This window comes from Pseudophryne corroboree, chromosome 3, assembly GCF_028390025.1.
Source record: "Pseudophryne corroboree isolate aPseCor3 chromosome 3, aPseCor3.hap2, whole genome shotgun sequence".
NCBI classification, from domain to species: Eukaryota; Metazoa; Chordata; class Amphibia; order Anura; family Myobatrachidae; genus Pseudophryne; species Pseudophryne corroboree.
The window spans coordinates 398,279,218-398,306,168 of NC_086446.1; the positions used below are offsets into that span (position 1 = coordinate 398,279,218).

The 26,951-nt window shown below is 42.7% G+C and overlaps 1 protein-coding gene across 1 annotated transcript in view; it reads right to left on the reverse strand.

Annotated features, from left to right (window-relative positions):
* MEOX1 (mesenchyme homeobox 1) overlaps window positions 1-26,686 on the reverse strand; it is a 77,220-nt gene extending 50,534 nt beyond the window's left edge. The window contains exon 1 of the mRNA XM_063963568.1: window positions 25,953-26,686. Coding sequence (XP_063819638.1) covers window positions 25,953-26,400 — 448 coding nt within the window. The 5' untranslated portion in view covers window positions 26,401-26,686. The remainder of the gene's footprint in view (window positions 1-25,952) is intronic.
* Window positions 26,687-26,951: the final 265 nt, after the last annotated feature.

Consider the following 26,951-nt stretch of genomic DNA (forward strand, 5'->3'; position numbering starts at 1 on the left):
TGAGCTGCATCCCAGGGGCTGCAGCCGCCATTGCTTATGGGTACCTGTAGTATCTATGAAGATAGTTTATGTGCATTAGCTAGAGGAGGTAGTGTACCTTAAGAATCTGGCTGCACAGATGAACATGTGATCAGGAAGTAGAAGGAAGTAGGAAGTAGAAGGAGAGTAAGGAGAAGGAGAGCAGCATGTGGAGTTGATGTCTATTTGTAACCATGCAAGTATTACTTACCAATAAGAAATAAAATACATAATCTTCATACTGCATAATTCATTGAAGTAAAGAGATGTACATCAGGACATAACAACTGGCGACGAGGATAAACTTTTAACTACTTACACTCAGCTACTGTACATTCCTGTTAGTCACCATGGCTGACATGCTGTCATTAATCCATCAGTTTCTGCATACCGATGCCCCTCATGCAGCAGTTATGGAGAAAATGGCTTGCCCAGTTTGAGCACTATATTGAAGCTATGACCTACAGATGTGTCCTTTTATACTGCTGCTTCAATCGCAGCAGAAATATCCCATTGGCACATTAAGTCCCATGCTAGCATCTATGTTAATCAAAATGTACATCTTAAATGTATGTTTGAAATTCACAGAAGCAACAGCACTACATTGCTAGCATACACTGATCAATCTGTAAGTGACTGAGTCTGACTCTATGTTAAAAGAGCTTCGATGTGAGCAGCCATGACTTTTCTTCACAGCAAGATCTGTTGTGCTTCATCTGCAATTTTATATGTGTATAAACTAGTGATGAGCGGGTTCAGTTCGTTGAGATCCGAACCCCCCCGAACTTGACCCTTTTTACACGGGTCCGAGGCAGACTCGGATCCTCCCGCCTTGCTCGGTTAACCCAAGCGCGCCCGAACGTCATCATCCCGTGGTCGGATTCTCGCGAGATTCGTATTCTATATAAGGAGCCACGCGTCGCCGCCATTTTTCACTCGTGCATTGGAGATGATCGTGATAGGACGTGGCTGGCGTCCTCTTAGTTTCTATGTTCAGTGGGCTGCAAATTGTGCTGCAAATATCTGTGCTCAGTGTGCTGCAAATATGTGTGCTCAGTGTGCTGCAAGTGCAAATATCTACGTTCTCTGCTTGAAAAACGCTCCATATCTGACTGTGCTCAGTGTGCTGCAAATATCTGTGCTCAGTGTGCTAATTGCTTTATTGTGGGGACTGGGGACCAGCAGTATTATATAGTAGGAGGACAGTGCAGAGTTTTGCTGACCAGTGACCAGTGACCACCAGTATTATACGTTCTCTGCCTGAAAAACGCTCCATATCTGTGCTGCATTCTAGTATATAGTAGGAGGACAGTGCAGAATTTTGCTGACCACCAGTATAACTATATATATAGCAGTACGGTACAGTAGGCCACTACTCTACCTACCTCTGTGTCGTCAAGTATACTATCCATCCATACCTGTGGTGCATTTCAGTTTTGCACAGTTTTCTGACCACCAGTATATACTATATAGCAGTACGGTACAGAAGGCCACTGCTCTACATACCTCTGTGTCGTCAAGTATACTATCCATCCATACCTGTGGTGCATTTCAGTTTTGCACAGTTTTCTGACCACCAGTATATACTATATAGCAGTACGGTACAGAAGGCCACTGCTCTACCTACCTCTGTGTCGTCAAGTATACTATCCATCCATACCTGTGGTGCATTTCAGTTTTGCACAGTTTGCTGACCACCAGTATATAATATATAGCAGTACGGTACAGTAGGCCACTGCTCTACCTACCTCTGTGTCATCAAGTATACTATCCATCCATACCTGTGGTGCATTTCAGTTTTGCACAGTTTGTTGACCACCAGTATATACTATATAGCAGTACGGTACAGTAGGCCACTGCTCTACCTACCTCTGTGTCGTCAAGTATTCTATCCATCCATACCTGTGGTGCATTTCAGTTTTGCACAGTTTGCTGTCCACCAGTATATAATATATAGCAGTACGGTACAGTAGGCCACTGCTCTACCTACCTCTGTGTCGTCAAGTATACTATCCATCCATACCTGTGGTGCATTTCAGTTTTGCACAGTTTTCTGACCACCAGTATATACTATATAGCAGTACGGTACAGTAGGCCACTGCTCTACCTACCTCTGTGTCGTCAAGTATACTATCCATCCATACCTGTGGTGCATTTCAGTTTTGCACAGTTTGCTGACCACCAGTATATACTATATAGCAGTACGGTACAGTAGGCCACTGCTCTACCTACCTCTGTGTCGTCAAGTATACTATCCATCCATACCTGTGGTGCATTTCAGTTTTGCACAGTTTCTGACCACCAGTATATAATATATAGTAGTACGGTACAGTATGCCACTGCTCTACCTACCTCTGTGTCGTCAAGTATACTATCCATCCATACCTGTGGTGCATTTCAGTTTTGCACAGTTTGCTGACCACCAGTATATACTATATAGCAGTACGGTACAGAAGGCCACTGCTCTACCTACCTCTGTGTCGTCAAGTATACTATCCATCCATACCTGTGGTGCATTTCAGTTTTGCACAGTTTGCTGTCCACCAGTATATATTATATAGCAGTACGGTACAGTAGGCCACTGCTCTACCTACCTCTGTGTCGTCAAGTATAATATCTATCCATACCTGTGGTGCATTTCAGTTTTGCACAGTTTGCTGACCACCAGTATATACTATATAGCAGTACGGTACAGTAGGCCACTGCTCTACCTACCTCTGTGTCGTCAATTATACTATCCATCCATACCTGTGGTGCATTTCAGTTTTGCACAGTTTGCTGACCACTAGTATATACTATATAGCAGTACGGTACAGTAGGCCACTGCCCTACCTACCTCTGTGTCGTCAAGTATACTATCCATCCATACCTGTGGTGCATTTCAGTTTTGCACAGTTTGCTATCTACCAGTATATAATATATAGCAGTACGGTACAGTAGGCCACTGCTCTACCTACCTCTGTGTCGTCAAGTATACTATCCATCCATACCTGTGGTGCATTTCAGTTTTGCACAGTTTGCTGACCACCAGTATATACTATATAGCAGTACGGTACAGTAGGCCACTGCTCTACCTACCTCTGTGTCGTCAAGTATACTATCCATCCATACCTGTGGTGCATTTCAGTTTTGCACAGTTTGCTGTCCACCAGTATATAATATATAGCAGTACGGTACAGTAGGCCACTGCTCTACCTACCTCTGTGTCGTCAAGTATACTATCCATCCATACCTGTGGTGCATTTCAGTTGTGCACAGTATATATATAGTAGTAGGCCATTGCTATTGATATATTACTGGCATATAATTCCACACATTCAAAAATGGAGAACAAAAATGTGGAGGGTACAATAGGGAAAGATCAAGATCCACTTCCACCTCGTGCTGAAGCTGCTGCCACTAGTCATGGCCGAGACGATGAAATGCCATCAACGTCGTCTGCCAAGGCCGATGCCCAATGTCATAGTAGAGAGCATGTAAAATCCAAAAAATAAAGCTCAGTAAAATGACCCAAAAATCTAAATCAAAATCGGCTGAGGAGAAGCGTAAACTTGCCAATGTGCCATTTACGACATGGAGTGGAAGGAACGGCTGAGGCCCTGGCCTATGTTCAAGGCTAGTGGTTCAGCTTCACCTGAGGATGGAAGCACTCATCCTTCTGCTAGAAAACTTAAAAGAGTTAAGATGGCAAAAGCACAGCAAAGAACTGTGCGTTCTTCTAAATCACAAATTCCCAAGGAGAGTCCAATTGTGTCGGTTGCGATGCCTGACCTTCCCAACACTGGACGGGAAGAGGTTGCGCCTTTCACCATTTGCACGCCCCCTGCAAGTGCTGGAAGGAGCACCCGCAGTCCAGTTCCTGATAGTCAAATTGAAGATGTCACTGTTGAAGTACACCAGGATGAGGATATGGGTGTTGCTGGCGCTGGGGAGGAAATTGACAAGGAGGATGCTGATGGTGAGGTGGTTTGTTTAAGTCAGGCACCCGGGGAGACACCTGTTGTCCGTGGGACGAATATGGCCATTGACATGCCTGGTCAGAATACAAAAAAAACCACCTCTTCGGTGTGGAATTATTTCAACAGAAATGCGGACAACTGGTGTCAAGCCATGTGTTGCCTTTGTCAAGCTGTAATAAGTAGGGGTAAGGACGTTAACCACCTAGGAACATCCTCCCTTATACGTCACCTGGACCGCATTCATCAGAAGTCAGTGACAACTTCAAAAACTTTGGATGACAGCGGAAGCAGTCCACTGACCACTACATCCCTTTCTCTTGTAACCAAGCTCCTGCAAACCACACCACCAACTCCCTCAGTGTCAATTTCCTCCTTACACAGGAAAGCCAATAGTCCTGCAGGCCATGTCACTGGCAAGTATGACGAGTCCTCTCCTGCCTGGGATTCCTCCGATGCATCCTTGAGTGTAATGCCAACTGCTGCTGTTGTTGCTGCTGGGAGTCGATCGTCATCCCAGAGGGAAAGTCGGAAGACCACTTGTACTACTTCCAGTAAGCAATTGACTGTCCAACAGTCCTTTGCGAGGAAGATGAAATACCACAGCAGTCATCCTGCTGCAAAGCGGATAACTCAGGCCTTGGCAGCATGGATGGTGAGAAACATGTTTCCGGTATCCACCGTTAATTCACAGGGAACTAGAGACTTGATTGAGGTACTGTGTACCCGGTACCAAATACCATCTAGGTTCCATTTCTCTAGGCAGGCGATACCGAAAATGTACACAGACCTCAGAAAAAGAGTCACCAGTGTCCTAAAAAATGCAGTTGTACCCAATGTCCACTTAACCACGGACATGTGGACAAGTGGAGCAGGGCAGACTCAGGACTATATGACTGTGACAGCCCACTGGGTAGATGTATTGCCTCCCGCAGCAAGAACAGCAGCGGCGGCACCAGTAGCAGCATCTCACAAACGCCAACTCGTTCCTAGGCAGGCTATGCTTTGTATCACCGCTTTCCATAAGAGGCACACACCTGACAACCTCTTACGGAAACTGAGGAACATCATCGCAGAATGGATTACCCCAATTGGACTCTCCTGGGGATTTGTGACATCGGACAACGCCACCAATATTGTGCCTGCATTTCATCTGGGCAAATTCCAGCACATCCCATGTTTTGCACATACATTGAATTTGGTGGTGCAGAATTATTTAAAAAACGACAGGGGCGTGCAAGAGATGCTGTCGGTGGCCCGAAGAATTGCGGGCCACTTTCGGCATTCAGCCACCGTGTGCCGAAGACTGTAGCATCAGCAAACAGTCCTGAACCTGCCCTGCCATCATCTGAAGCAAGAGATGGTAACGAGGTGGAATTCAACCCTCTATATGCTTCAGAGGAGCAGCAAAAGGCCATTCAAGCCTATACATCTGCCTACGATATAGGCAAAGGAGGGGGAATGCACCTGACTCAAGCGCAGTGGAGAATGATTTCAACGTTGTGCAAGGTTCTGCAACCCTTTGAACTTGCCACACGTGAAGTCAGTTCAGACACTGCCAGCCTGAGTCAGGTCATTCCCCTCATCAGGCTTTTGCAGAAGAAGCTGGAGACATTGAAGGAGGAGCTAAAACAGAGCGATTCCGCTAGGCATGTGGGACTTGTGGATGGAGCCCTTAATTCGCTTAACCAGGATTCACGGGTGGTCAATCTGTTGAAATCAGAGCACTACATTTTGACCACCATGCTCGATCCTAGATTTAAAACCTACGTTGTATCTTTCTTTCCGGCAGACACAAGTCTGCAGAGGTTCAAAGACCTGCTGGTGAGAAAATTGTCAAGTCAAGCGGAACGTGACCCGTCAACAGCTCCTCCTTCACATTCTCCCGCAACTGGGGGTGCGAGGAAAAGGCTAAGAATTCCGAGCCCACCCGCTGGCGGTGATGCAGGGCAGTCTGGAGCGAGTGCTGACATCTGGTCCGGACTGAAGGACCTGCCAACGATTACTGACATGTCGTCTACTGTCACTGCATATGATTCTGTCACCATTGAAAGAATGGTGGAGGATTATATGAGTGACCGCATCCAAGTAGGCACGTCAGACAGTCCGTACGTATACTGGCAGGAAAAAGAGGCAATTTTGAGGCCCTTGCACAAACTGGCTTTAATTTACCTAAGTTGCCCCCCCCTCCAGTGTGTACTCCGAAAGAGTGTTTAGTGCAGCCGCTCACCTTGTCAGCAATCGGCCTACAAGGTTACTTCCAGAAAATGTGGAGAAGATGATGTTCATCAAAATGAATTATAATCAATTCCTCCGTGGAGACATTCACCAGCAATTGCCTCCAGAAAGTACACAGGGACCTGAGATGGTGGTTTCCAGTGGGGACACATTAATACTCTGTGAGGAGGGGGATGTACACAGTGAAAGGGGTGAGGAATCGGACGATGAGGAGGAGGTGGACATCTTGCCTCTGTAGAGCCAGTTTGTGCAAGGAGAGATTGATTGGTTCTTTTTTGGTGGGGGCCCAAACCAACCAGTCATTTCAGTCACAGTCGTGTGGCAGACCTTGTCGCTGAAATGATGGGTTTGTTAAAGTGTGCATGTCCTGTTTATACAACATAAGGGTGGGTGGGAGGGCCCAAGGACAATTCCATCTTGTACCTCTTTTTTCTTTCATTTTTCTTTGCATCATGTGCTGTTTGGGGACTATTTTTTTGAAGTGCCATCCCGCCTGACACTGCAGTGCCACTCCTAGATGGGCCAGGTGTTTGTGTCGGCCACTTGGGTCGCTTAGCTTAGTCACACAGCTACCTCATTGCGCCTCTTTTTTTCTTTGCATCATGTGCTGTTTGGGGACTTTTTTTTAACTGCCATCCTGTCTGACACTGCAGTGCCACTCCTAGATGGGCCAGGTGTTTGTGTCGGCCACTTGGGTCGCTTAGCTTAGCCATCCAGCGACCTTGGTGCACCTCTTTTTTTCTTTGCATCATGTGCTGTTTGGGGACTATTTTTTAAATCTGCCATCCTGTCTGACACTGCAGTGCCACTCCTAGATGGGCCAGGTGTTTGTGTCGCCCACTTGAGTCGCTTAGCTTAGTCACACAGCGACCTTGGTGCACCTCTTTTTTCTTTGCATCATGTGCTGTTTGGGGACTATTTTTTAAATCTGCCATCCTGTCTGACACTGCAGTGCCACTCCTAGATGGGCCAGGTGTTTGTGTCGGCCACTTGGGTCGCTTAGCTTAGTCACACAGCGACCTTGGTGCACCTCTTTTTTTCTTTGCATCATGTGCTGTTTGGGGACTATTTTTTAAATCTGCCATCCTGTCTGACACTGCAGTGCCACTCCTAGATAGGCCAGGTGTTTGTGTCGGCCACTTGGGTCGCTTAGCTTAGTCATCCAGCGACCTCGGTGCAAATTTTAGGACTAAAAATAATATTGTGAGGTGTGAGGTGTTCAGAATAGACTGAAAATGAGTGGAAATTATGGTTATTGAAGTTAATAATACTATGGGATCAAAATGACCCCCAAATTCTATGATTTAAACTGTTTTTGAGGGTATTTTGTAAAAACACACCCGAATCCAAAACACACCTGAATCCGACAAACATTTTTTAGGGAGGTTTTGCCAAAACGCGTCCGAATCCAAAACACGGCCTCGGAACCGAATCCAAAACACAAAACCCGAAAAATTTCCGGTGCACATCACTAGTATAAAACCAATTCCTGTGCAGGGTAGCGGCCGTAGCGCCTATGGTACACTGTGAGCGGCATTGCATACCTCCCAACTTTCTTCATGCTGAAAGAGGGACACACGCGTGCGCGCTCCTGAAAGGTGGATGTGTCTGTGAAAAAGGGGTGTGGCATTGTGGGGATGTCCCGGTTGTAACAGCCACACCCCCTTGTCCATCACTGAAGGGGGCTTGCCCAGCGCTCTGTGAGCTGCTGGCATGGCATGCTCCCTCTTCCTCTGTCACTTGTGAATAGAAGCTGTGCGCATGCCGTGACTGGAGCCTCCCAACTGCCCGCCCCCAACCCCCCCCCCCCCCCCCCCACCGCGGAACACTGCGGCCCGTGGGTGGGACAGCGGGACAGTCCCAAAAAAATGGGACTGTCCAGCGAAAATCGGGACAGTTGGGAGGTATGGGCATTGTGCTGCATCTCTCAATGCGACTAAAATGCCAAAATAAATGAACGCTAAGGTACACTACTCCTCTCAGAGCATCTCAGTGTTGCGCCATATGGCATATGAATATGCCATACCATATGAATACCCAGTAAGTGAGGACACATCTGTATACCAACTTATCATGTTAACTTTGGTGTAACAAGAGTCTGTGAGAAAGGAAAAATATATTTTGTGAGAGGAAAAGGTGTCTGTCATGGCAAAACTGAGACACGTAGAAGGCCTAGTCTGAGACATTAGTTGAGAAAGAAAATGTAACTGATGCCTTTGTATTAAAATAAAATTATGGACACACATATGCATGCAAACATACAAGTAAAATAAATTAGTTTAAGTGAAAACATAGTTTGAGCACAGCTGGCGCTTGCATAGGGGTTACAGTCCCAACTTACATTATGTGGTTAGAAAATCATGTGCAATGTGCATCTGGAAATGTATGTATTCATATAGTGCCGGCATGCTGAAAATTACTCCATCTTTTGCAATGCTAGTATTCACGAGTCTAGAACGCTTAGATTTTAAACACGGATCTCTCCGTGTGTACCCCTCTTAAGTACTGTATGTCCCCAAATCTGCATATCAAAGTAAATATATAGTTTGGTCCATGTTTCCCAGATATTGACTTACATACTGCACTGTATATAATATATATCACATTACCTATATTTGATAATTTTCAAAATAATGTTCAATGTACTATTTGTTTATATTGTATATGCATTATGTTACCAGTGCTTTAACAAAATTACTTTCACAAAATTCCCAGATCAATTTTTCCCTTATGGCACAATCATTTGGTGTGAAAACTGTAACATAACACATATTTTAGCAATGGTTTCAAACACTGTTTCTCTAAGCAGATAATTCTCTTCACTTACACATTTCTTTTATCTAACCTCCTGTTTTCTTAGCACCTTGTAAGCTGTGAAAACAACAGTTTATCACCTCCTCCTATCTTGCCACCTATCACTCCCATTCTCAGTCCCCCTTGGGTTCTTTACTCACTTTCCAAACAAACATCAGCCCTTTTGGCTACTCTAGATCACACACTGTGATTCTCCTTCTTCTGTATTGCAAATATTAACCCCCTCCTTAGCCAGTCTTTACTACTGACCGTACTTTAAAGTTTATGGTTTATGTTGGCTCAGGTTAATATATAGCTATAAATTGTAGAAAAGGAATAAATATATATATATATATATATACATATAAAACTTTTCTACAATGTGTAAGTGGAAAACCCGTCAAAAGGTTGCAATAAGTACAAATAATTTGGCCAAATATAGCCATGTGCTTGGAATTTCACAGTTATCTTATTTAAGTCATTTAAAGAAACAAATTTCTGTTAGGACCTCTATAAACAATAAAATGCAATGATAATGTATGGATATATTAATAACAAGCATAACTATGAAATTCTGCATGAAATGCTCCAACAATCATTGTTCCAGTAATTAACCATTGCATCTGTCAAACTTAATCAGTAAAGGGGGTGTAACATTTTAATTTATGTTAAGTTCACTGTCTGAAGGAAATAATATGTACAGCTACAGATACAGAATTTGATAATATGCACAGGTTTTAAAAAAAGGATAGCAGTCCAAGCTAACTGCTTTAGGGTCCGCAGCACCAGTATATGTATACAGTGGAAACTTTGGAAACTTAGAAGTGGCTGTACAGTGAATGTAAAGGTTCTGAGTGAATGGAGGTTGATAGTTGTGCTTATTCTGGGTGTTTTTTTTAGTATTAGTATTGCAGTCAAAGGTGTTTAGCTCTTCAGGGTTTTTTATGGTATCAGGTTTGCACAGTAGATAGTTTGACAGTCTCCTATCGGATAATCAGGTTAATTTTAGCATTACTGCCTCACAGCACTGTGTTCATGAGTTCAATTCCTGACCAAGGCACATTATGTGTGGAGCTTGTATGTTCTCCCTGTGTTGCCATGGGTTTTCCTGGGTGCATACTGGTAGGTTAACTGGCTTCTGACAAAAAAATTACCCTGGCAAGTATGTGATAGGGAATATATATTGTAAGATCCCTGAGTAGGGACTGATGTCAATGACTGAAATATTTTTTGTAAAGTGCTGCAGTATCTGTGTGTGCTGTATAAATAAATAAATAAATGTTAATAAATGAATACATAATTAATTGGACCACATATAACAAAGGTTACAGCTTCATATTTCAATTGTAAATTAGTCTAGAATTCTGCACAAAAGTAAAAATGAAAAATCTCCTGTTTTGCTCCTAAATGTTAATGCAATAAATATGCCCGTGCACTAAGTTGTAGCGCAAACAATATATTTTAATGTATCCTCAAAAATCAAAACATTGCTATGCAAAGCATTAATAAAATTGTTTCAGGATTAAGAAAACATAAAAACACAAACATCCTACTGTAATGCTAATAATCAGGGGCTTTGTACTGAAAATAGTTTATTTGTTGTTCCACTGCAAACATTTATATTATTACAGGTTGAGTATCCCTTATCCAAAATGCTTGGGACCAGATGTATTTTGGATATAGGATTTTTCTGTATTTTGGAATAATTGCATACCATAATGATATATCATGGTATTGGGACCTAAATCTAAGCACTGAATGCATTTATGTTCCATATACACCTTATACACACAGCCTGAAGGTAATTTTAGCCAATATTGTTTGTAACTTTGTGCATTAAACAAAGTGTGTCTACATTCACACAATTCATTTATGTTTCATATACACCTTATACACACAGCCTGAGGGTCATTTAATACAATATTTTGAATAACTTTGTGTATTAAACAAAGTTTGTGTACATTGAGCCATCAAAAAACAAAGGTTTCACTATCTCACTCTCACTAAAAAAAGTCCGTATTTCGGAATTTTCCGTATTTCGGAATATTTGGATATGGGATACTCAACCTGTATATGTTTTATACAGTACTACAGCAATACTGCAGAGCTCTCAGGCAAACAGCAACCAAGTCACTAAACTCCATTAGGACACTTGTATGAAATGAAGCTAACACAGCCCTGTTAATGATAATCTGTGATTTACCAAGTGCAATAAAGCAAATCCGGGGAAAGTAATGTCTGTTCTTAGTTACACTAATGTTGTGTCACTTTCTCTGACTGCAGATAGTTTACTGGACCCAGCCATGAGCGGGTGCAAGGTTTTAGCATGCAAGATTGATTGGGGGTTAGTAGTTTGGTGAAGCTTCATAAAAAATATCGCACTTACAGATTTTACTACAATCTTAGTATATTGCTTTACACGAATAATACACTATATTTATCACAGTTTTTATACTGTTTATGTTACAAGACATAATATATTTCCATCATTAAATCCATTTAACTGCATTTAACATTTTACCTGTCAGTAAATCACCACAACCCAGAAATTAAGTTTTTTAACATAAGCTATTGTAAGCTTAATTTATGCAATTAAGATGAACAAAACAGCAATAATAGCTTCCAAGCCTTTTTCAGCTACAAATGAATCTTGTTTTTGTTTTCATTTGTATTTTTCTGGGACAACCCAAGTTGCAAAGCTTTGTTAACCTACTACTGTACGTTTTTCTTACTGGCAATGGCCCTCATTCCGAGATGATCGTAGCTGTGCTAAATTTAGCACAGCTACGATCATTCACACTGACATGCGGGGGGACGCCCAGCACAGGGCTAGTCCGCCCCGCATGTCGGTGCCACCCCCCCCCCCCACAGAGGTGCAAAGGCATCGCACAGCGGCGATGCCATTGCGCTTCAAGAGTAGCTCCCGACCAACGCAGCTTTAGCATGCTGGCCGGGAGCTACTCATCGCTCCCCGGGCCGCAGCGGCTGCGTTTGACGTCACGCAGCCACTGCAGGCCACTCCCTCCATGGTCCGGCCATGCCTGCGTTGGCCGGATCGTGCCCTCGAAACGGCGGCTAAATGCCGCCGTTCCGCCCCCTCCCACCCAACGACCGACTTGGCCTGTCAATCAGGCAGAGACGATCGCAGCCCAGCTACAGCCTTTGGCCGTCTGGCATGCACCGGTGCACTACAGCGCCAGCGCATGCGCAGTGGGTACCCGTTCGCTCAGCTGCGATAAAAAGCAGCGAATGAATGGCTCAGAATGACCGCCCAATGTTCTATAATACTGACAAACTACACAGTAATATATGACTAACTTCAATAGGAGATAAGAGTTATAGCTAAGGCATACATAAAGTATAATATCTGATGAACCAGAAATATTTATGTATGGAAGCTGTGGTTTAACTAAGCTTATGCTGGCAGTTGTCAACCAATTGTGTTATTCTATCCAGCAAAACCAGTATACAGTATACCACACATACAGGCACTGATGCAAATCTGAATGTGCGCATATTGGGGGTCATTCTGAGTTGATCGCACGCTGCCAATTTTCGCAGCGCAGCGGTCAGGTAAAAAAATGGCAAAACTGCACATGCGTATGCACCACAATGCGCAGGCGCGTCGTACGGGTACAAACAGCATTGTTGCTGTGCACTGTTTCTTGCGACAATTCCATTCGCACAGCCAATCGCAAGGAGATTGACAGGAAGAGGGCATTTATGGGTGTCAACTGACCATTTTCTGGGAGTGGTAGGGAAAACGCAGGCGTGACCAGGCATTTGCAGGGCGGATATCTGACGTCAATTCCGGGACCTCCGTCGCTGGAATCATCGCACAGGATAAGTAACTACAGGGCTGGTCTTGTTTTGCACAAAATGTTTTTGTACCGCTCGGCTGCACATGCGATCGTACACTTGCAAAGCTAAAATACACTACCCGTGGGCGGCGACAAAGCGTTTGCACGGCTGCTAAAAGTAGCTAGTGAGTGAACAACTCGGAATAGGGGCCCTTGTCAGAGCATATCTTTACCATTTTCTCATTGCTCACGATCTGGAACTTTGCCTAACAATTACAGTCAATGCAGAGTTGTTTGTATTTCAGTCGCATCCACATTTATGACAAGAGGTATAACTGGGTTTTTTAATTGGAGGTTTTCACGTAAGCAAGGTTTAGTGAGAGCGTGTTTTCTGATGTATCATTAGCACCTGCTGTAGCCCTGGTGCAGATGTGCACTGATGATTATGACTAGAAGAATAATTAGACTTAGGGACATGGGACAGCCACACTGCAAAATGCATACCACTCTGCATAAGGGATAATATGCACATAGAGCCTATTCCTATTTAAGTCTACATCAGGTTTAGAGGGGCAGATTCAATTAGCTGCGGGGCTTGCTGCTGTAGCTCCAGGTTTAACACCCACAGCTATTCAGTTACTAGCTAATTTCCCCCATAAACCCACGGCTAAGGCATGTTAACCATACACTTTGGGATAAAATCCCCAGAGGTATACATTCACCCTGCGCTGTAAGCCCCAGAGGGTACACTTAACGCAGATTTTTCCTCGCAGATATTGAGAGTGGAAGAAAAAAAATCACGTTACTTGCACCCTCTGGGGCTAACAACGAAGTGTAGCAGCAGTAATTGGATAGCTCCAGACAGAGCTTCATGTGTGCAGCCAGGGCCGGCGCCACCACTAGGCAGCTTTAGGCAGCTGCCTATGGGCGCCGGCCACTTGAGGGCGGCAGCTCACGCTGCCGATGAACCCTTCTCCACCCTCTTCTTTAAGAGGAATATTACAGGCATTAGCGGGCCGAGGAGCGGAAGACAGTTGCTATAGCAACTGTAACAATATCCGACAGCACACTGCTTACGCTATGTGAATAAAGTATTAGAGCCGCTGCCGATGGGTTACACTGACACTGTCCGTGCAGCCAGCTGATAACAGATGGGCGGCCGCGTCATCCCTTTAGCACGGGCAGTGTCAGTGTAACCCATCGACAGCGGCTCTAATACTCTATGCACAAAGAGGAAGCAGCGTGCTGCCGGATATTGTTACAGTTGCTGTAGCAACTGTCTTCCGCTCCTCGCCTTGTTAATGCCTATCATACTCCCGCCCTGGCTGCACCATGAGGAGAAACTGCCACGAACTCACCCAGGACATTACACCCGCCCCGTGAATTGTAAGAGCTCCATTTAATATATAAAGGGTCAGGGTGGAAGGGGGGAAATACTTAGGGAGTGGGGGAATCATTCAGTCTATATAGTAAAGGGCGAGGGTTAGGGTGTATATTTAAATATATAAAAGGTAGAGGTGATGGGTTGCAGGAAGGGGGAAAGGAATGACACATATATATGTGTATATATATATATATATATATACACACACACATATATACACATGCACATATATATTATATATATATATATATATATAATAAACTAGGTACCGGCCCGTGAAAATTACGGAACATCGTAACAGTAATGTCAGAGCTGGTGACTGTGTGCGCCCAAATGGAGCAACACTTGAACTACTCGATCGGGCACCATATAGTCACTGCCAGCACACAAAACACTTGAATTCCCCCCATACAGATGAGGAGCAGCATTAGTGTTTAATTACATAGTGGGTGTATGTATATATATATATATATATATATATTTAGTGGTCGAAGTGGGCTGGTATGCGGCGGCATGGCATACCGGCACTTCTCCACAGACCCGGAAGTTTTTTTTTTTTTTTTTTAAATGGCTGAGCTTGCTCATGTTCCCCCCACCGCTGCTCCCAGTCACGGCGGTCGGTGCCGGAGCTCTGTACCACACTACTCCCCAGCAGTTACAGCGGACACACACTCCCCCTTCCCTCCTCCAGCAGCCGTCCATGCACAGTGCCAAGATTCCTTCAATTATTCAACCGGGCGGCCACGTCACCATGGGTCTGCTTAGACGCTGGCGCTCGAATCCTCCTGCTGCCGGCTTCCTCTTCGGGCTCTGCCTGGGTCCGCGCTGTGGGACTCCCTTGTTGACAGTGACAGCCCGCAGCTCAAGCTAAGGTTGACTGGACATGGCGGCGGTGAGTGACTGCTGGAGAGCCCTGTGCCCTCCTGCCCCCCCATTCCCCATGTGTGTGGACCCTCCCTCTGTGTGCGTGACACCTTGTGCCCCCCTGTCCGTCCCCCCACTGCCTTTGTGTGTATGTCACCCAGTGCTCCCCTACCCCTGTTGTCCTGTGTGATGACCCTCCTGCCCATGTATGGTGGTCTGTACACCCCCTGCATGTGACACCCTGTCCCCCATGTTTCGGCTCATACCTTGTGCTATAATGTCAATTTTGGCTCATTCCGTGTACAATAATGTGAATTTCGTCTCATTCAGTGTGCTACAATGTGAATTTCGGCTCATTCAGTGTGCTACAAGGTGAATTTCGGCTCATTCAGTGTGCTACAATGTGAATGTCGGCTCATTCAGTGTGCTACAATGTGAATGTCGGCTCATTCAGTGTGCTACAATGTGAATGTCGGCTCATTCAGTGTGCTACAATGTGAATGTCGGCTCATTCAGTGTGCTACAATGTGAATTTCGGCTCATTCAGTGTGCTACAATGTGAATTTCGGCTCATTCAGTGTGCTACAATGTGAATGTCGGCTCATTCAGTGTGCTACAAGGTGAATTTCGGCTCATTCAGTGTGCTACAATGTGAATTTCGGCTCATTCAGTGTGCTACAATGTGAATGTCGGCTCATTCAGTGTGCTACAATGTGAATGTCGGCTCATTCAGTGTGCTACAAGGTGAATTTCGGCTCATTCAGTGTGCTACAAGGTGAATTTCGGCTCATTCAGTGTGCTACAATGGGAATGTCGGCTCATTCAGTGTGCTACAATGTGAATGTCGGCTCATTCAGTGTGCTACAATGTGAATTTCGGCTCATTCAGTGTGCTACAAGGTGAATTTCGGCTCATTCAGTGTGCTACAATGTGAATTTCGGCTCATTCAGTGTGCTACAAGGTGAATTTTGGCTCATTCAGTGTGCTACAATGTGAATGTCGGCTCATTCAGTGTGCTACAAGGTGGGGGGGGGGGGCTGAAATTTTGCCTAGGATGTTGAGAAGCCTTGCACCGGCCCTGTGTGCAGCTAGTTTAATCTACCCCACAATATCCATATATACAGTGAACGTCAGTTAAAATTGCATCATCTGCAATGAGCTCAAGCTCTGGACACTTAAATGTGTCTAAACATTTCTCTAATTTCACTAATTGCCTATGAATACGAAAACAAAGCATACAGCCTCATTTGCATTTGCCTGCCCACATTTCTTGGGTGTAGGACATTGTTTGTGAGAATGATTGCTTAATCGTTTTTTGGAGTCATGTGAATGCTTTATTTTTATCTTACATGATTTTGTTTTTTTATGTAAAAGTATTTATTATTATAACACATACTGTATACTATATTCAATTATTTTGAAGGGAAAAAAAAGTGTTTGTGGGCGTTTCAGTTCTCAGTGGTATGCATGAAAACATTATAGCAATGTTGCAGTTTTCCTGCTCAGCTCAATGTGCTATGGGGTCATTCCGAGTTGTTCGCTCGTTGCCGATTTTCGCTATACTGCGCATGTGCAAGGTTCGCAGAGCGCATGCGCTTAGTTATTTTACACAAAAGTTAGGTATTTTACTCACGGCCTAACGAGGATTTTTCATCGTTCTGGTGATCGTAGTGTGATTGACAGGAAGTGGGTGTTTCTGGGCGGAAACTGGCCGTTTTCTGGGAGTGTGCGAAAAAACGCTGGCGTTTCTGGGAAAAACGCGGGAGTGTCTGAAGAAACGAGGGAGTGTCTGGGCGAACGCTGGGTGTGTTTGTGACATCAAACCAGGAACGAAACTGACTGAACTGATCGCAATGTAGGAGTAATTCTGGAGCTACTCAGAAACTGCTAAGAAATTTCTATTCGCAATTCTGCTAATCTTTCGTTCGCAATTCTGCTATGCTAAGATACACTCCCAGAGGGCGGCGGCTTAGCGTGTGCAATGCTGCTAAAAGCAGCTAGCGAGCGAACAACTTGGAATGAGGGCCTATGATCGGAAATCTGCGATGTTGGCAGAAGTGAGCTGCCTCAGAAATGTTCCAAACGTTGGCAATATGTGGACACTGCTAAGAATTAGATTGCTCCTTCTGTCTGGAATTCTGGAATATGAAATACTATCTTTTGTTATAAGGGGCCACAGGAGTTCCCTAGCGCCATACAAGGGGATAAAATTGACAAAAGGATACGTAAGCAGAGACTAATACTGACAGTATATAAATTCAAATAGATACATATAGTGTGCATTTAGTATAAAGATCATGAGATTACAATCTATAGAAATATGTAATGATATTTACTACATAACCATATTGAAATCATTACAGTCAGGTTAGGTATATGGACATATACTTTAATAGCATTCCATAGCGCTTTACACTTGGATCTAGAGAAGGGTTGTTGCAGGGCACAGCTTAAGTATTCCTGTTCCCAAGGAAGCAATCAAAGAAGTTCAGTAATAAAATGCAATCATGAAGTAAAGGCAACCATACACTGTGCAATTATCAGTCTGATTAGCTAATCATTGGCTGACCGGGCTGATAATTGCAGTGTACAGTATGGTCACGACCCAGCAGCAATTCCACTGCTCCCTACATCTCCAACCTCTTCTCCCTTCATACTCCCTCCCGCCCCCTACCGTCGCTTCTCCTCTACCCTGGTCACTGCTTCCCATGCTCGAGTTCAAGATTTTGCCCGTGCTGCACCCCTTCAGTGGAAAGCGCTCCCCCGCTCCATTAGACTCTCCCCGACCTTGCAAAGCTTCAAACGGGCACTGAAAAGTGAAACCCATCTATTCATCAAAGCATACCCTTCCGATGCATAACCTAGTCTTGGGGCTGCTCCTCCATCTCCCTGCCTCATGCCTTGACCATCTCTGATTTGCATACATCCTGCCATCAGGCAACTTCCCGCTTGCTTGCACCTCATGTCATCTGTCTGTCATCCCTTCCTGTTAGATTGTTAGCTCCTCAAAGCAGGGCCCTCTTTCTTCATGTTGTCAAAACCCTCTCCTACTCAGTGAACATTTTACCCACTTTTTCTCCTGCTGGTAAAGGCTCATCTCTATCTATGGCCACCAGTAGTAGTACGATGATCACTCTCTCACTACTTACATCTTAGCTGTGTTATGTTTTGAGAATTGTGGTGCTCTTTGTTACCTGTATTCTATTTTTGTTATTTATTTACTGTAATGTTAAGTTTTGTCTCCCTGTACTGTCCTTTGTATGGCGCTGCGAAACACTTGTGGCGCCATATAAATAAAATGTAATAATAATAATATTGTTCTGTCGGGCATAAGAAATCTGTCAGTATGCCCGACAGAAGCGAAAACTGGTCTGTCTGTCTGTCTGATGGTGAGTTTATCTCACAGTGTATGGCCAGCATAATCCATATCAACCAAATATTTGTTTCGATCCTATGACCTAAAGTAGATTAGACTAGTAAAACCTAATTGTTGATTGACTGCTTTGGGTGATCGCACTTTCCAGTAAACATAGTACAGTAACTTCCAATTTTTCTTGACAGTTTAAGGGGGAGATGTACTAAGGGGGATATGTACTAAGCAGTGAAAAGAGTGGAGAAGTGAGCCAGTGGAGAAGTTGCTCATGGCAACCAATCAGCATTGAAGTAACATTTATAATTTGCATACTATAACATAATATAGAGCAGCTGATTGGTTGCCATGGGCAACTTCTCCACTGGCATATTTCTCCACTCTTTTCACTGTTTAGTAAATCTCCCTCTATGCCTTGGAGAGAGATAAAGTGAATTGAGATAAAGTACTATCCAATCTGCTCCTAACTGCCATTTAAGGAAAATTGATTGATTGGTACTTTATCTCTGTCCACATTATGTCTCTCCAAGGCTTAAGGGGGGTACTCACGGGAGAGATGTGTGCTGAACGATCTTAACACAGACCGCTCAGCACACATCTCTCACCCCGCTCAGCACAGCGCGATGTGCTGAGCGAGGGGGAAAGCCGACGGGGGGCCGCTCACTTCACACAACGGTGAAGTGAGCGACCCGCTAGATTGAGCCTGCATGCAGCTCAATCTAGCATCGGCGATAGCGATGCGTGGGGCCGCGCATCGCTATCGCTGGAGGGCATACACACGGCAGATCCGTGCTTAAAATCTAAGCAATCTAGCAAGATTGCTTAGATTTTAAGCACGGATCTCTCCGTGTGTACCCCCCTTTAGTACATAGACCCCCAAATTGTAAGTTCTAATGAGCAGGACCCTATTCCCTCATGTGCTATTTCCTCCTTCCATTATACAGTACCAGGCTGGTCAACCCAGTGCTCAAGGTTTTATAGACCACATTAGTCGGTGCACAGGTTTAGTCATTACTGGCTGTCACATTTTAACAGCTGAGGTGTGTTTCTTCCTAACTGGCACAATTTAAAAAGACACAGGTTGTCTGGAAAAAATTAACTGTTAGGGGTCCTTGAGGATCGGTTTAGTCACTTACTGTAGTGTATACCATCATCTCCTACCCACTGACAACAATGGCACTGATCCTTTCAGTCAGCACTGCTTTTGTAGGTATTATGACTGCATAGATTGTAAGCTTGCGAGCAGGGCCTTCCTACCTCTATGTCTGTCTGTTATTAACCAGTTTGTCTTATCATTGCTGTTTCCAATTGTAAAGCACAACAGAATATGCTGCGCTATATAAGAAACTGTAAATAATTAAATAAATAAATGTGTGGCAGTGGGTATATAGCTTATGTCATAATTTATGCAGTGTTTTGTACTGTAGGGTCATACTTAGCAATTATCAGATTTTAGACTCAATAATTTAAATTTTCCTGTCACTGCTATTTGCGGAATAAAAAAATTAAGTTTCGCCCAAATGTACTACAGGTTGAGTATCCCTTATCCAAAATGCTTGGGACCAGAGGTATTTTGGATATCGGATTTTTCCGTATTTTGGAATAATTGCATCCCATAATGAGATATCATGGTGATGGGACCTAAATCTAAGCACAGAATGCATTTATGTTACATGCACACCTTATATACACAGCCTGAAGTTAATTTTAGCCAATATTTTCAATAACTTTGTGCATTAAACAAAGTGTGTGTACATTCACACAATTCATTTATGTTTCATATACACCTTATACACACAGCCTGAAGGTAATTTAATACAATATTTTTTATAACTTTGTGTATTAAACAAAGTTTGTGTACATTGAGCCATCAGTAAATAAAGATTTCACTATCTCACTCTCACTAAAAAAGTCCGTATTTCGGAATATTCCGTATTTCGGAATATTTGGATATGGGATACTCAACCTGTAATATAAATATGCAGGGACAGGGGCTCTGTCCCTGCGAAGTGTAAGAAGTGAACTAATGTAATCATTTTACTCCTCTTTCTCGACCTCATGGCTCTACTGCTGGCCACGCATATGCAGCGCCCATTGCTGGGAAGGGTTCCTATGGAACACTCTCCTGGTACTTTGTGTGAAGTGTAGCCATAAGGTACACGTGGCTAACACAATCTGAAGATGGTATTCGCTGCCAGGGCCAAGCCCCAAAATGGCTTGGTAAATCTGACACCTATGGGGCCACTGTTGCTGTTTGAAATGGAGGGGCTAAATATTAATAATAATAATAATAATAATAATAATAATAAAATAATAATACTGTTTATAAAATATAAAACAAGTTTATAAGTCTTCAAAATAAATAAAAATGTCTTATACATTAAAAGCTTTTCTCTTGACATTGGTGAGTTTGATCTATGCTCAACAAATTTAAATTATTTTCTTAACCATTTGTACAGAATGCCACTATGGTTCTGATTATGCGATGCTCAGAAGGAAATTATGTCATTTTATCCTATTATTCCTGGTAAATATAGTTAAAGGTTAAATTAAGGAAGTAAAAAAATAAAAAGCAGTAACTCTGGCTTAGACATTTTCCACCTGCATACTGGTTTTGACCAAAAGGATAAAAAATTCTCAAGAGACCTCCAGCTGATTTAGAAAATGCCAATCATCCAGGTTCTACCTGGAAAAATGTGAAAATGCAAGTAAAGTATTCTCATCTGCCGTCACAATTAGTTATATGGTTGGGTTATACAGGGTAGCAGTAACAGACCACTTGGTAATTTTGCATGACTAAATAAAGTTGCATTAATTTGTTTTAAAGTGGAGGTAATGTTAACATTTGGCAACATGTCTTTCCAAAAGAAGACTTGCAGTCACGAAACATCAAAGTATGCACGGATAGCAGGCAAATATACTTCCATCTGTTCCACTTTTTACTGTATAAGATTAGCCTTATTTGCTTACTGATTCCAAAAACATAAATGTAACTTAAAAAACACAACAGGTTATTGTACTGAGGGTATTGGGTATTTCTTCATAGAAATCTCCATACTTAGTGTTCTTGAACAGTAGCTGGCCTCCTGACTGGCCTCCACCATTAATATATTTTTAAATGAGGCCAAGATATACTGCTTTTCAATCAGAGCATGGTTGCTGAATATCAATGGGTTTTCTGTCACATAAGCTTGTCTGAAATTTAGATGAATTGTACTGTTTCAGGTTGGCCAAAGCATTTTTCTGGCCGAGGTGGCAACTAAATGGCATTCCATATACAGAACAAGTTAATGTATTTGTTGTATTACAAACTATAATATGTATATACTGTATTGTCACTTGATGAATGCTTATGCAGGGCATAAATTATCCAATTATCGGCTCAGTCCACCTATTCTCAGCGGATTGGGCCGATAATCGCATAGTGTGTAGCCACTACTGACCACATATTATCGGTCTGTTGGACATGCCAGATCGTTCAACATGTCTGACAGATCTGATGATCTCTGAGATGCAAGTCGGCCGCATAGGGCAGTGTAAGCTGCTCCTGCCCAAGTAACTGACATCTTCCCTGTTCTTTCACAAGGGAGGTACGGCACACTGTGAGATATCTCATAGTGGATGGCCACGATATCTGGTGGGTGTCAGATAATGACTGTCTGACAGACATTAGAGGGGAATGTAATAGGGTGTGAATCAGAAAGTGAGAGATTTTGGGAGATTTCTCCTGTTTTTTTTAAAAGTGGCAATCATTTACTTTGCAAAATCAATCTGCTTTTGCTATGTAAATGATTGCCACTTTAAAAAAACAGGAGAAATCTCCCAAAATCTCTCACTTTCTGATTCTCACACCCAATTACATTTCCCCCTATATCTGTCAGTGTATGCTCAGTATTAGTCACCAAGGGGTAGATTTAGTAACACTTCTAGGACAAGTGGAGGATTTGCCCATATCAACCAGTCAGATTCAAGCTATTACATTCTTGAATGTACTACATAAGACATGCAGTAGCTAGAACCTGATGGTTTGTTATGGCTAACACCTCTACTTTTCCTTTTTTGAAATTTTAGTAAATACATCCAGCAATGGAGATGTAGCTTATTCAATGCTAATAATTGTGAACTTTTAACATGCTGCTCCCTAACCTTGCTTCCTAAAACAGTCATCTTAGTCTACATATTTTTAAACCCTCCCCTAAGTAGAAAATGTTGATATTCAGAAATACATTTTATTTTATAGAAGATATCTAACCTCATAATGGAAAAGTTAGAGAGTAGCATTAATTTACTTTTTTTTTTTACTCTCTAAGTATTAATTCTGACTAAGGCATCTACTTATTAAACTGAGAGATGCTCTTTCTCCGGAGTTTTCACAAGAGAAAAAGCTTTTCTCAACTTTTATCAATTTATCAAAAGTTTAACAAAAAGTTGCTCTCCTATTTAGCACTGTGTACCGCCATCCTCATAGACCAGGGATGGAAGCTTAATGCAATTCACTATGCTGCAAAAAGTTTGCTTTTCATCACAGTGTAACAACATCTTAAAAGGGTATTACGCCGTACCTGGAAATGAGGACCTTTTCCAGACTCGATAAAACAACTGTGCATATGGACACCAGTTGGGCATGCAAGTCCATTGCACTGTGACCCTTTACAGGCTGCCAGTGAAGGGGAGAAATCCCTTGCAGAGATTTGGGGTTTTCACAGGGACTCCGTAAGGAGCCACAGATTGATAGATTCTACCTCTGCTATAATCTGTATCACTGTAGTAAGTGGAAAATTATTAGTTAGCACCTGCTTTTAATGAACAGACCCCATGGAATTAAAAATCATGCTCACAGCTATGACACAGCTGCACTGGACAGGAGGATGTATTAGTAAAGGACACATTACCCAGAATGCACCATTTATGGAAACAGTTGACTTCCTCTTGCATACTATCAGTAGATATAAGGTCAGCTTTGATCTGTCTACCTTAGTGATTTAATAGGTTTGACTAACAGCTTTTACCAAGAAGAGTTTAATGGTCTGTGGAGACAGCATGTTTTTTCAAGTGTCCGTTTATTTCCTATTAACCTCTGCACACTAGACACCCTCATAATAACAGATTGCTTCATTTTACACAATAATAATTCCTTAAGCAAAGTTACACAATATATGTGTTAAATGTGTAGGTAAAAGCACCATGTTTATGAACTGTGAAATGCATTGCAGCAGATCTATAGTGTGAATATCATATAACATAATACTTCAAGTGTAACTGCAATGCAATTTTTAGGGGCAGATAGTGCAGTTGTCCTGGTCCCCTAGACTCTCCCCACCAGACTACAAAGTGTGCTAATCCAAGTTTATATTTAGTATTGCTATTATAGCAGTTTAGTGCTATGTAATCATGTTTAGCCAACAAGACTGTTTTATTCTATCAATTAAGAGGTTCAATTTTTTCATTTGCATCTCTAGCAAATAAAAGTTGTCTGAAAAGAGAATGTTAAACTACAATGATGCCCACATTTTTTTTAATAGATGGTTACATATGTTTTTATATACAAACTATATTTCTAGATCATATTAAAATTGAGGGTAGATGGCAGAGAATACAAATGTTAGCTGGTAGTTTGGAAGTTTGAGTCTACATTTGTGAGGATGCTCAAATCTGGGTACACACTAGATGATCCTGGATCGTGGCCGACAGCACGGCGACAGAACTATATGTCGGTCTTCTGCGCACACTGAACGATATATTTTGTGCAACCGCACAATATATATCGTTCAGTGACCACATCCATGCTGTAATTAAAGATATCTTCAGATCTGCCTAAGCTGCATATAGATGAGAAGATGCGATGAACGACGCACAGGAGTGCGTAATAGTTCGTACACACTAGACATCGTGGGTGATTTGTCGTCTCAAAGCGACAGATCGTCAAATATATTGTCTAATGTATACCCAGCTTTAGTCTGATTATAACAGATACATTTAGCAGTCACTAATACATCATCTAATTGCACAGCTGTTATCTTTTATTAGGATAAGAACTTGGAGAATACAAATAAAACAAAGATGGTTGAGTGATAAGCAGGTGCTTGCTACAGATGGTACAGACCCACTAAAGTCACACATCTTAAGCTACACATGCACTTTAACCTATGCAATTGGGATCAGTACGAGATCCCGCCCGGACTGGATCTCGGCGGTCAGAATACCAACACCGGAATCCTGACCGGCACAATCCCGACAGGGGGGCGAGTGCAACGCAGCCCCTTGCGGGCTCGCTGCGCTCGCTACGCTCAGCACACTAATTTATTCTCCCTCTATGGGTGTCGTGGACACCCACAGAGGGAGAATATGTCGGGATTGTGCCAGTCGGGATTCCGACCGCCAGGATTCCGTCCGGCGGGATCTTGACTGCATCCCATGCAATTTACATGCATTTTTAAGGCAAGTTAAATGTATATTAAAAGTTGAAAGTAATAGGCACCGAGTTGCCAGAGGTGCTGGACTTCAGGCGAGAATTACCTTATTTATAATGCAGCAAACATTTACAAGGAAAAACCAAGTTGGTTTTGCCTTGTAAATGATTTCCGCTTTAAAAATACGGGCATTCTCGCCCAAAGACCCGCACCTTCGGCAGCTCGGACCCTATGACATTTACCCCATAGAATTGATATAATACTAGAAATTACTAAACTATGGGTACATCCCAAGTGTATTTTTCCATTTGTCCCGTGCATCTGTTGCGCTCCAACTCTGTTCAAATCTTTACAGTCATCTCTAAAATGTGTCAAAAAATGGATTTTAGAAGCAGCTTTAAAGTGCATTATTTGAAATGTGTGTAATGGTGTAATGATCTTTTTAGACAGTAAGTTGTTGTCTTGTATATTATTTGCTATTTGGTAATGATAATGTCACATTCTGTACTACAGTGAAATCATATAGTATGTGTAGGTTTACTGTATGCCACATGTATGATTGTTTCATGTGTATATTATGTGAGAGTCACAACTCATCTGTGTTATTCAGATTTCGCACACATAATTGATTAACAACACTTGGAGATATGTAATGCATGGTATATTACATTACATATACAGCATCTTATACACATATAATATATGCTTTAATATATGTCTACTGCAAAATAATCAAGTCTTACAAATGTAACACAATAAATGGTATACTAATTGTAAGTTTATCCTCAAAACTTTCAGTCACTTTTATAATCAACTTCCATACAATGCCATAAAGATGTGCCACTTCCACTGCACTGTCATTTCCAATTATGGTGCAAATCTAAATTCTTTTCTTCAGATCTTTAATGAAACACCTGCGCAAAACCCACTCACTGATATCCAAGCCTGCGATCCCCTTGGCAGCGATGCAGTTCAACAGTCACTTAGGATATAGGTATCTGAGTATATAGCATACTGTCATTAAGTGTATTTGAGAAAAAAAGGTGAAAAAATAACAGCAGATTTACAAGTGTAAATAAAAAGGACAAAAACAAGAAGCAATACTTCATTTCAACATACCTGCAATGTCTTTTTTTCGCTTTAATGTCTTTTTTTCTATCTCCTGAGGCGCACCACCTGACACCCCATAATCTTCGTTGATGCAGCCAGAACCGTCAACCAAATTTGGACTGCTGCTTTCTATCTCTCCAGAGCTCAAGCCCATCTCAGGGTTTAGTCGCCTCCGGGCTTCAGTGGCTGGAAAATGCCAGTCTGAATGATGAAATGTGTGGTGCTGTTCTGCGTACAACCTCTCCTCACGGGGGAAGCTGTGGGGTGCAGTCGCTAGGCATGACGCAGAGAAATCTGAATATGCCGCATAGTCCGGCTTCTGGTGAAAGAATGATACTTGCTGATAAGGGTGCAGCGGAGAAGTTGAACTTAGTTCTCCTTGGGGACTCCTCATGCAACCCCAAAGTGGGGCACCTGTGTGGCTATTTCTCATACAGCTACTTGCAGATGGATCCATAGATGAAAGTGTCACGTCAGTTGCTTGTGTCAGGCCACCAAATAAATGTTCTTTGCCTGCACTTCCAAGAGCTTCAAAACTTTATCCGACTGTGACTTTTTAAATGTCTTTCGCACCAAAAGCAAAAATATTCAAAGCCCAGACCTTTCAAGACACTAGCATCTTCACACTACACGTGTGCCGGCCAGCCTGACAGGCTTATAGTGTTCAGCAAGCTGTGCCTGAAAAGAGTGTTGCACTGTATGTATATCCAAAGGGGATCCACTGTTTAAATACTATGCAGAGAGAGTGACAAGTTTGTGAAGTGAAATGTGAGAGAGGGGAGGGAGGGGTTAACGACACACATTGCATCCCTCCAACCAAAGCAAACCAGGGCTACTATTAATCATCAGTAACCTTATATCCGCATCTAATGGGATTTGCAGATGCAGACTTTTTTTTAAAGAAACATTGTCTGTACTATGAAATGCACAAAACTGCACATACAAAAGAGGGTCTCTTTTATCTCCCCTTGTAATACTGCACAGCAATTTTTATTGCACTGTTAACAA